The sequence below is a fragment of the Tetranychus urticae genome, chromosome 3, assembly GCF_039701765.1.
Source record: "Tetranychus urticae isolate SD_2017Ah chromosome 3, NJAU_TeUrti_SD_1.0, whole genome shotgun sequence".
In the NCBI taxonomy this organism is placed as follows: domain Eukaryota; kingdom Metazoa; phylum Arthropoda; class Arachnida; order Trombidiformes; family Tetranychidae; genus Tetranychus; species Tetranychus urticae.
The window spans coordinates 9457805-9469278 of record NC_142960.1 but is presented as its reverse complement, the minus strand read 5'-3'; the positions used below and the strand labels follow the sequence as shown (position 1 = coordinate 9469278).

General features: G+C 33.4%; 3 protein-coding genes across 7 annotated transcripts; 1 reads left to right on the top strand and 2 right to left on the bottom strand.

The window, feature by feature from the left end:
* Window positions 1-109: 109 nt before the first annotated feature.
* On the bottom strand, window positions 110-3184 carry Rab27 (RAS oncogene family member Rab27). 2 transcript variants are annotated; one of them, XM_089269712.1, is made up of 6 exons: window positions 2964-3184; window positions 2648-2862; window positions 1885-2266; window positions 1541-1626; window positions 1235-1462; window positions 110-998 (listed from the first exon to the last, which is right to left on the bottom strand). In XM_089269712.1, exons 3-6 carry the CDS (start codon window positions 2068-2070, stop codon window positions 788-790), a joined length of 711 nt encoding a protein of 236 aa, XP_089125838.1. In that variant the 5' UTR covers window positions 2071-2266; window positions 2648-2862; window positions 2964-3184; the 3' UTR covers window positions 110-787. The 2 variants fall into 2 exon arrangements, with proteins under 2 accessions (XP_089125838.1, XP_015792796.1); XM_015937310.3 differs by having other exon boundaries at window positions 2648-3092.
* A 736-nt stretch (window positions 3185-3920) lies between these two features.
* Isha (Insulator su(Hw) mRNA adaptor) lies at window positions 3921-8706 on the bottom strand. Of its 4 annotated transcripts, none has more exons than XM_015937219.3 (9): window positions 7941-8706; window positions 7457-7585; window positions 7099-7263; window positions 5528-6808; window positions 5357-5464; window positions 5122-5293; window positions 4885-5055; window positions 4591-4791; window positions 3921-4519 (listed from the first exon to the last, which is right to left on the bottom strand). In XM_015937219.3, the coding sequence occupies exons 1-9, from the start codon at window positions 7968-7970 to the stop codon at window positions 3981-3983; spliced, it is 2796 nt and encodes a 931-aa protein (XP_015792705.2). In that variant the 5' UTR covers window positions 7971-8706; the 3' UTR covers window positions 3921-3980. The 4 variants fall into 4 exon arrangements, with proteins under 4 accessions (XP_015792705.2, XP_015792703.2, XP_015792704.2 ...); XM_015937217.3 differs by having other exon boundaries at window positions 4867-5055; window positions 7941-8539; XM_015937218.3 differs by having other exon boundaries at window positions 3921-4516; window positions 4867-5055; window positions 7941-8539.
* Window positions 8707-8878: 172 nt separating this feature from the next.
* Window positions 8879-11266, top strand: Sply (Sphingosine-1-phosphate lyase). Its single transcript, XM_025162295.2, has 3 exons — window positions 8879-9024; window positions 9154-9254; window positions 9534-11266. The coding sequence occupies exons 2-3, from the start codon at window positions 9219-9221 to the stop codon at window positions 11199-11201; spliced, it is 1704 nt and encodes a 567-aa protein (XP_025018063.1). The 5' UTR covers window positions 8879-9024; window positions 9154-9218; the 3' UTR covers window positions 11202-11266.
* The last annotated feature ends 208 nt before the right edge of the window (window positions 11267-11474 follow it).

Sequence of the window (11474 nt, the reverse complement as noted above, 5' to 3'; positions counted from 1 at the left end):
TTATAAATGAATAGCTATTTAAATTTTCTCGATTGATCCTAAATTGTCTTTTAATCAATTTTTACAACATTTGACATTAAATTAGCTTTCGTTTTTGGACTAGTTCAAGTTAATTTAATTGGAAAATTTGTATTCCATTAGCATTTAAAATTGATTCAATCCGTTACTCTATACAGAATATTATATTATCTATATTTATAAGCATATTGTTTGTATTTATTATCGAGTTTGATATTGTTAATTTGATTCACACTGAGGTTGAACAAGAAAAAGTCAGATAAATTGCTTAAAACAAATCTGATATAGAAGTGACAGTTGACAGTTGAAGTGATTGATTCTGCTTGAAGTTAGCATCAAAAATTGTTGATATAAGATGGTAAGAGCACTGGTTAAAATGATGGGCAAACTTTTCGTCTTCTTTGGTACATTTTTCTCGAGTGAGTAAAAAAATCGAAAGAAAATTAACAAAACAATTAACTAGAATCGACGCAAAATATTCAAGCGAAAAAGTTTGACCAATTGTTGTGAGATTAATGTGATATTGTTCAGTTGATGACGATGATAACAGGGTTGATAACATGTAAATAGTTGATCTGATACAAGTTGCTTTTGTTTATGATAGTATTTAGCTTTGAAATTAGTTGATGATTTGGCCAGTCAGGAATTTCATTTTTTGGAAAATCTTTTTTTTTGTATTTTTTAACTTCTTTGATTCGCAGTAGCTCGTATGATATCCGACGATTGGATGATTGATTTGGTGGTTGGTTAAGGCACAAAGACAGTGTAATCAACAAGAAGTACAAGATGATTTTGATTTGTGCTCATTATTTTCCTCCAATTTAAGGGTTGACCCGTAACCTCCGGTTAAACCTCGACTTGGTGAGAATAGACTACTTTCAACAACTTTTTGCATCCGAACCATGACAAGATCTAATAATGTTTCGATTGCTTTGGTCACATTTTGACCTGTTGCTGCACTTGTTTCAAAATATGGAAGACTTTGGGAAAAATAAAACAAAAATGAAATATATTAATGGAAATTGATAAATACAAAGAAGCAATTGATCAGCTCTCAATTATTGGTAGCAAAACTTGAAGTTCAATATTTCAATAATTGATTTAAAATTTGTATTGAGATCATTATATGATGGATGAAGAGTTAACAATAATATAAATGAGTTAATGATAGCTGACCATATCAAAAAGCTCCATCAGTGTTGTCAGAATTACGTACCCATACTTTTGAGCTTCTTGTTTGGCCCTCTCTTCAGAAACGACTCTCTTCTCGAATAGATCTACTTTGTTCCCACACAAAATTACATCTGGATCGTTACAGTAAGCATGTGTTTTTAGTTGGTCCAACCATCCACGAATATTGAGAAAAGATTGTTCACTTGTTATATCAAAAATTAGAATGAAGCCCATCGCATCACGAAAAAAAGCAGTTGTTAAACTACGAAATCTAAAATGATACAGAATAGCTATTAAAATAATGTTACAATATTCAATAATGCAGTTACAAATGTTGTAAGTCAAATACCTTTCTTGTCCTGCAGTATCCCATAGTTGAAGATGAATTCTTTGACTTCTCCTTGAAGTTCCCTCTAAATTTTGTGGTTTATAAACCTAAAGATATCAAAGTATTATTTATAAGTAATATTTATGAATTGTGTTAAAACTTATTCAAGATTATCTGAGATGATTAATTTAAAGTATTTACTATATGATGGGTAAAATTAACAGTTATGAAAGTCAGATTTCTAAAAATGAGAAATACGGTCTAAAGACAAAGAATGTCTTGAGAAAGTAATTCAATCTTGAGCAATTTTTCGTCCGTGAGGTAACTGTAAATTTTTCATCAGCCCGATTCACACGAATACTTACAATTCTTTTTTCTCTAAAATCGATTCCAACGGTGGAAATAAATTTTCCGTCAAAAGAACCATCAGTATATTGATAAAGGAAACTTGTTTTGCCAACTCCGGAGTCACCGAGAGACAAAAATTTGATTAAATAATCATAATCAGGAGTAGTCGGGCTATGATTAGGAAGTTGGCCTTTTCCAATCATGGTTAAATATATTAAGAAAGGCTTGAAAGACGGCTGATTCTAACGTCGAGCAGTATATCAACAAATTGTAGTTATTTTTGGGTCTAATCTTATTTTCTTGTCTTCACTTGTTATTGATTGTTTATGTTCATAGGTATCTTCATAATCCAGTTAGACCAAGGAAATATCACCAGTAAGATACACTTGTTAATGATACCTGTTGCAAAAAAAGAATGGCAAGATTGAAATTATGAAGACACAAGCTGTAAGGTAACAGGAATTAATAAGTTGGAAGTGTTTATAAGAAAGGAAGGTAGAAGTGTAATTATTGGGAGAAAGGCAATAAAAAGCTGATTTGAAACAATGAATCATCAGCTAATACAATACGATAGACAAATATCAGAAGGTTTAGTCAAACGATTGCCTGACTAAAGAAACAACAAATGTATATTTTTTAGACTCAAGGACTATCGAGTTATAAGACAAGAAAGCATTTATCGAATGAATTAAGGGGCGATCTTCATTGGTTCAAGATAACAATAATTACAAGAATAGTGTGGATAGGTAACTATCAAGCATAAAACCCAAAATAACAAACCTGATTTTTGATGAAAGATTATCTAACAGCTTCGATGTTGCCATATTTATGTAAATTTTCAGGATATTATTAGGTTTCCGAACAATTTTGAATTAATTAATTGAAGCTCTCAATCAGCTTGTTCAATAGACACATAACTATCACTAAGGAACCTTTAATTCTCAAAGCTAATTAGACAATTAAAGAATCTAATCGGAATAGCTTATGATGAGAATCTGGAAATAACAAAGGAAACAGTTTAGTTGGAAAGGTCACAGGAAGAGATGAGTGAACAAATTATTTCAAATGAGCACAATAATTAAAACATATGGTTTACCTGGAATTGATGAGAACAACTTTGTGAGAAAAGGAAGAGAATAGGATGAAGATTAATGAGACAAAAAGGGAGTAAAGGAGGCAGACATAGAAAGAAATACAGAGAGAAATAAAATGAGTAACAAGTCGAGTAAAGTCTCTCAACTATATGGTGAGGCCATCTACAGAAACTGGTAAGGCTTATTTTATTGATTCTTTCAGTGATATTAATCAACTTTTGTTAACTAATAATTGACTGGTATAAATGATGATTTATTGTTATCACATTCATAAAAATAATCAATTCAACTGTCAATATTCATGGTGAACTTTTGTCAAAGCCTTGTATCTTACATCTTATGACAATTAAATGCATTAACTTGCAGATTATTATACTAATCAATGGTTATCCTGAAGCGGTCAACAAAACATTGTATTTGTTTTGAAAGGCGATTGTAAAGCTGTAAAGGTTTCGGTTTTACTGATTGTTTTTTTATTAATCAAGTGCAATAAATGATTTATAGATCTTGAGCAATTATAATTATGGTTTAGTCAATGAATAGTTGATTGAAACCATATCTTGCAATTGTAATAAGCAAACTTTATTTACAACCTTTCTTTGACTTTGATAAATTCTCGATGAAGTTGAAAACTGTATTGACCCACTTCAATAATTGTTGAATGAAGAGGTAAATTATGATTTAAAGCTCGATTAAGTCCAATGTTTACAAAAGAGCAATAATTTTTTCTCGTTAATGAATGAACATATATTATTTCTTGAAAAGCTGTATATTGGTTAATTTTTTGATTGATTGCTTGTATTTTAATTGTGCTTAAATAATATCAAATTTGAATTCCTAAAATTCAAAATGCAAATTCGTCAAAAGTGAATTGTGACTGTTAAAAATTTGTAAGAATGTTTTTTTTTGAATTAAAAATTAATGAGATAATTTCACGAGTGATATTTCTTATATAATAATTATGTACAGAACTTTTTATTCCTTATTTCAATTGATTTAGCTTTTAAATAACGAATAATTTAATTCACATGCTGATTTTTAGTTGATTTTTTCGTGTTTTGGTTGTGATTTTGGTGATTTTGGTGATTGTGGTTTGGAGTATGGGTAAAGTTTTTGAAGTTTTGTTTCCGATTGATGTGATTGCTATGTCGATGTGAGTTGATGTATCCTTTGTCGAGAGGAGGTCGTGGTGGTGGAGGGTGGAGTGGTGGTGGTATTGATAGTCTATTTAATCCGGGATTACCTAAGATGGGAGGCGGTGGACCTGATAACCAGGGCATTGGAGGAGGTCTTTGAACAGATAGCACTGATGGTGGAGGAACGTTAAGAGGTGGAAAAACTGGTGGAGCTGAATGAAGCATCATTCCGGTCGAATCAATCGAACTTGTACTAGAAACTGTTTTTGCTATCGAAGTAGTTAAAATCGGAGTGCTTGCCCCCGTAAATTGACTAATAGATGGATTTTGAGACGGTAAAGGTCCCAACTGATTAGGTAAAATTGCTGGTGAGACTTCAGTGCCTGCTGTTTGATCATTAGATGTTGTAGATATAGGGTCTGCTGTAGAAAGTAAAATCAAATTAAAAATTGAAAAAATTGATTCCAACAAGAAATGTAATTTTATGACTTACTTAAAGCGCCTGTGGTAGTTGTTGTTAACAACGGATTCGCGGTTGTTACAATGGAAGAAACTGGTGGTAGTAATGGAACACTATTCGAGCCTGGAGTTAAAACGACTGGCGGAGGTGGTGGTGGTATTCCAACTGGCAGAACAGGCTGTGCTATGCAAGTTGGCACTGGTGGCACTGGAGCTACAACAGGCGGAACCAAACCTACAAAACAAAATAAAATGCAATTAGAATAGAACGAAATCCTGATTGAGAATACGCCAGAAAAACTTTTCTAACCAGGAGGAAGAGGCATACCGAATGGAGAAGGCGCAGCCGGAACAGGTGGAACTGGAGGAGCCACTGCTGGCACTGCTGGCACTGCAGGTACTGCTACAATGGGTGGCACTGGTATCAGCGGAGGTTGAGTGAGCATTGCCGCTTGTATAAGCATTTCTTCTTTTTCTTTGGCTTTTCTAGTTCGAATTTCTGCAAGAAAAATTGAAAATTTAGGATAATGTAACAAAAAAAAGTTGTAAGATAAATTTAACTCACCTTTTAGCTTTTCAGGTACAGTATCTTCGTCAATCATGCCTCCATCTTCGAGAAGGTCAATATCGACATTATCATCTAGCTTATCATAAGGAATGTAGCTGGCTCCTAATTCGACATCCCAATAATCTTTATATTCCTTGCCTTTCATACCTTTACCTGGAGCCCAGGCCATCTAAGATTAACATTTAAAATAAGTTATTAGATGAAAAATGTAAAATATGAAGACATTTATTACCTTAATTGTACTGCCGTGAAGTTTAAGATTTTTCAATTGATTCAATGCTCTGTAAGCATCCTGTCTACGATTCATACACACATATGCGCAACCTCTGGGCGGGATGAGCTACAAAATAAAAAATAACAAGTTGATGAAAAGAAATTAAAAGCGTTAAAAAGTTAAACTTACATCGATACTATTAATTGTACCAAATTCACCGAAAGTATTTGAGATATCAGCCTCTGAAACTAGTTTGGGAACATGACCTAGCCATAATGTTGTACTACAAATGGTGAGATAACCTTTTCTCATCTGTGGTAAACCACGACGTCTTCTCTCTCGTTCTTTTTCCCGTTCTTTTTCTCTTTCTTTACTTTCAGGTGATAAACTCATACGTTCACCTCTTCGGCTACCACGAGGTGATCGAGATTCATAGTTTCTCCTATCATTAGATGATCTCCAAGGAGAACGAGATCGACTCCGCTTTACTCTTTCATCTTTATCCCGATAGCTTGATCTTTGGAACCTTGAATTGCGACGGGGAGATCGAGATCGAGACCTGGTTCTCATGTCACTATCTCTTTCTGTGCCAGTATATTCATAATCACGTTTATTGTCATTAGAATAATTGCGACTTATTCTGGACTGGTAACCCGATTGATCCTCACTGTGAACCATTGGTCCACTTGACGAAATAATGGGATCTAATCGGGCATTTAAACGACTACTTAAAACATTTTGTTGATAGTTAAAGGCGTCCGTTGGAGCTTTCTCGGGTTGCATAGAGTCTCTAGGTGCATTGTTATCAATATGACTGGAGTTCATTTCATGTGAGCTAGAAGCTGGTTTAGCATCGATGATAGGTTGAAAAAATGATATGAATGATGAATCAGAGGTATCTCGAACATTTCCACTATTTATTTGCGAATTAGAGTCTTGATGTTGTTGGATAGTTTGTTGCATTTGTTGTAGACGCTGTAGAAGTTCTGGATTAGATAATAAATTTTGAGCCATACTCAGCGCAAGAGGATTAGCATTGGCATTCTCATTATTTGAAGCAACACTTGTTGGGGGCTCAGCTTCAGTTGGCGTTTCACTTTCATCCTCGTCTTCATCTTCACTATAATCAAAATCTAACAATTTTTTATCGAATCGAACAGTATTTTGTTGTGCACCACCCGGATCAGCAACACCAGCAGACGAGCCACCTATACTGGTCCCATTATTTGAACTTTTTACAAGTCCTAACGTCGTTGCCAATTTATGTAAACTTAATACCAAATTTGTCTCAGAGTCGGTTTTATTACTACCACTGGGTAAGTCGTTGTTCACACTTTCTGAAGGAGAACCTTCATATTTTATTGTTCCTAAGTTAGCGTTTGGATTTGCCATGTCCAGTAAAGGTTGAATAATCTCACTAGAAAAAACGTTGTTGCGCTGCCACAAATTTAATACCCGCACAATCTTAGGCTGAATAAAAAAACAAATAAATAGGTATGAGTTTTTTGAAAATATTAAATGTTAATAAATAATAAGACTAGCATTTTTAAAAGTTTCTATTTTTCAGTTCACATGCATAAACTATCTTTGAAACATTGAGAGGTTGATTTATGTTCAAAACATCATTACAATGAAATTGAATAAAAATCAAAAATGATGAATATCAAGAATTCAGCTCAATTCAGTCCAAATTTCTTTCAGTCTATCGTTTAAAACTGCTACATCTTATCAAAATAGGGACAACCTAAAAGGATAATAACCTTATCTTCCTGTGGACAAGTTAAAAAAAGGTTCTGAAATGTTTGGTTAAAATTTCTGATAAACCTAGGACCGAAAACATCCTTTTCGGCTCCAAATTGATGTCTAGATTGCCTGACAATCGAATCGACCACATATAAACCAGGTATCTTGTATTCTGGTCGACACTGTTGATTGAAATGTCAAGTTTAAGATGTGGAATGAGTAAGATTCAATTATTTCCGATAGATAAGGCCAACATATCCAATAACCATTTGTGGAAACACGAAAGTCATAACATGGAAGAGAAAAGAAATTTGTGTTAATCCTGTTTTGATATTGATGGAGAATTTGATGTTAACTTTGAATGGCTTGATATACCTTAGCGATGAATCTTTCGACACTCTGGACAATGTGTTTATACATTTTTATTCCTTTAATGGCAACTTTTGTTATTTGGCTCATCTTTGCTTTAGAGATGGGAGGTTTAACCTCGTAGAGCGATGAAAGCTATCCAGGTAAATTGAGGAATAGAGAAGGGATAAAGAGAATAAAAACATCAGAATTAGAATCATTATTGAACAAGAATTAACTATTTTAAACGTATCAGATTGACTTGTACAAAATAGTATAGCAAGCGGATAATATTAAGAAACGGGGAGAACATGTACTATCACTTTGACAATCGAAATATCAAAATAAGCAAGAAAAAACGCTCTCCTAATCACAAACGATGTTGGTAAATGATGCAGAGTCCATCGGTAAATGATAATCATCGTAAGTTGTAATTAGGAGAAGAAAAATTAAATTTCAACACCCGAGAATTGGTAGATAGAGCAGAATAACATCACACACAAATGTTTACCTCTGCATTGAAAGCTTGTACAAGCTCCATGTTGACATAAAATTGGCGACCAGATAAATTAATTGTATTGTTGACCGCAATGTGATTAAAGATTTAATTGACTGGCAATTGAAGAAGATGATTAGTTGTTGCAATCATGTATATTTATTAAACAATTTAGATGTTTAGAAAAAAACACAAGCAAAAGAGAGAGAAATGGAGAGTAAGGGGGAAGAGCTGGAGAGAGTATAGACAGAAAGGAGAGAATGAGAAATGAGTAAGAAAATCGATGGGAGCCCCAAAATGGCGGAAAGTCAGGGACTATTAATCCATTTCACGACTAAATAGTAAACACAATTTGTTGATTTTAATTCATTACAATTATTATTAAACTTGAGTAAACCATGAACAGAATCATTTGTGTATAAATTAAACAATCAAAATATAATTATAGTGTCTTGTTTCAAGCTATTTGCAATGTGACTTCAAACCCACAAGCTGTGTTGAGAGATGCTTAGCCGGCTTCATGGCTCTGCCTTGGAACCAACAAGTGGATTTAAATAAACTACATTTTGATTGTGATTTCTTCAATTACAAGGTATTTTGTCTTCCTAATCGTTAAACAACAATCAAGACTTTGAATTGCTAAAAAAATAATTGCAACCTTATTTTTATTAATCGGGGACCATCTATATTTACTATAACGTTTTGTAGACAATCTAAAGAAAGCCGGTAACATTGATTATTATTTAATACATGTTCTAGTCTTTCATCTTATTTAATTTCGTAAAATATTCAGTGAAATTTGCATAGCAATAATTTAATAAAATGTTTGTCATCAAGTATTCATTATAAATTAATCTCTGAAAATTTTAGGTTTCGCGCTATTCATTTGTATACATTATTTATGAATTATTTGTCTCCCTTTTCTCTCTCTGTCTCACTCTCAATTTCATCCTATCATTTGTAAATCATTTTTATAATGATAATCTTTTTTTTATGAATTTCAATCTGGCCAACTGTGATGATTAAAATTGTTCATTTCAGTTCAGTCATGGTGAATTTATCCTCGTTTTAAATAATCCGCCTTTCTATCCTAGTGAATGTATGATCAAAGTTCCTATTTACCTTATCTAAACTTCTTCGATTGATTAGCCATTTTTCCAGTTTTTATCAAATCAAAATCTTGTACTTCCATTTAATAAAATCATCTGTAAACCTATGCTTGATGTAGCTTTTTGCGTTCTGACTTCTATGAGTTGATGTGGTTTTAGTCTTGAGGACAACTTCGTTTTAAAAATGGAACAATTAACATTATACGGTCAAATTGCTTTGGTAAGTTATGCTATGTTAATTCCTATGAAACACACCTACTTTAAAGTCATATTGATAACCAATGAAGTTTGTACATTTTAAATTGCCAGTCTTTGTTCTCAACCAAGTTAACTCAATTAACTGATGAGTTCATTTGTGCCAGGAAGGTTAAAATTAGCTTAAAAAACTTCCTAAACATTTGAAATGTGCTGGCTTTATTAACTGTCAATTGGACTTTACTCTGTCAATTTTTATGTTTTGAAATGCATAAACAAATTTTCACCATTGAATCTTTTTCAGGAATTCATCCATCCATATTATATTATAATGATGGACTTTCTTCAAGCACAAAGATCGAAATTCAACGCAGTTGCTGGGGAATATGAGCCATTCGTATTATTCGCAATTACATCTTTATTTTGGTTCTTGATTATTAAATTATGGGCAGCCTTTAAGGCTGATGTCAATGAAGATTATTGGTCACTTTGTAAGCGAAAATTTACAAGAATTATCCTGAAAATACCTGGTCTTGGATATTTTGCAAATAAAGAGATTAATAAAGTTCTCGGCGTCATCGACGATGAGTTGATGGGAATTTATAAAAATAGGACTTTCCAGACTACTTTACCTGCTCGCGGATCCAATGCCGACCAAGTTATGAAGCAAGTGGATAACTATATGTCAATTGGTTCCATCAAATGGCAGGAAGGAAGAGTATCTGGTGGTATTTATAGTGATCAACAAGATACTGAATTTCTGGATTTGATGAGTAACGTATACAGGAAAACAGCTTACACTAATCCATTACACGCTGATGTTTTCCCTGGAATCCGGAAAATGGAAGCTGAAGTGGTTCGAATGACGTGCAATCTTTACAAAGGAGGACCTGAAGCTTGTGGAGTTGTATCGACCGGTGGAACCGAAAGTATTGTTTTAGCTGTAAAAGCTTATCGTAATTATGCTAAATACGTTATGGGTATCCGTAATCCTGAAATCATTGTGCCAATTACAGCTCATCCTGCTTTTGATAAAGCAGCAGAGCTCCTAAAAGTCCAGATTAATCATGTTCCTGTGGATCCAATTACCAAAAAAGTTTACGTTAAAAAAATGAAAGCTGCCATAAATGGAAATACATGTTTGTTGGTAGGTTCAGCGCCCGCTTTTCCTCACGGAATTTACGATCCAATTGAAGAAATTGCTAAACTAGGTAAACAATACAACATTCCTGTGCACGTAGATGCTTGCCTTGGAGGTTTTTTGAATCCTTTCGTTAATGATGCTGGATATAAAGTGGATGAACGTTTTGACTTCAGTGTTCCTGGAGTAACAAGTATTACCGCTGATACACACAAATATGGATACGCACCAAAGGGTACCTCTGTAGTAATGTACGCCAACAATGAACTTCGTCGTTATCAATATTTTGTCACTCCAAATTGGCCTGGTGGTCTTTATGCATCACCGACAATTCTTGGATCACGACCTGGTGGAGTTATTGCTGACTGTTGGGCTGCTTTGATGTACCATGGTCATGAAGGCTATGTTTCCAAAACTAAGGCTATTTTAGAAGTTACTCGTTATTTTGTCAAAGAAGCTGCCAAAATTCAAGGCCTTAAGATTTGTGGCTCGCCAAAATTATCTGTGGTAGCTTTGACTTCAGATGATTTCAATATATTTTTATTAAGTGATAATCTTACTCAGAAAGGTTGGAACGTCAATGTTTTACAATTTCCATCAGCCTTTCACATTTGTTTCACTTTGATGCACACTAAGAAAGGAGTTATCGATAACCTATTACAAGACATTCGTGAGATTGCATCAAATCTTTATGCCAATCGTAGCAAACATACTAAATTAGATGGCCAAGCTGCTCTCTATGGTATGTCGCAGAGTATTCCTGATAGATCACTCATTTCTTACTTTGCCAATCAATTTATCGATTCTTATTACTCTACTCAATACAAGTAAATTTACTCTTATCAAATAACTTCAAACTAAATTAATCTCGAAATAAAACTTTATTCTTAAACTTATCAATGTCCGACATTTTTCCTATGAAGGATTCATATGTGAAATTCAACAATTGTATCACAATTGAATTACAATAAAATCTCATTTGAAATGAAAAATAATATTAAAGTCAAAACAGTTATTGGTAAAAATTTAATTCCAAGAATCCAAACTCAAAAAAGCTACTAATAAATGTAAGAAAGTGAATTAGAATTGATTGCTGATAGCTCT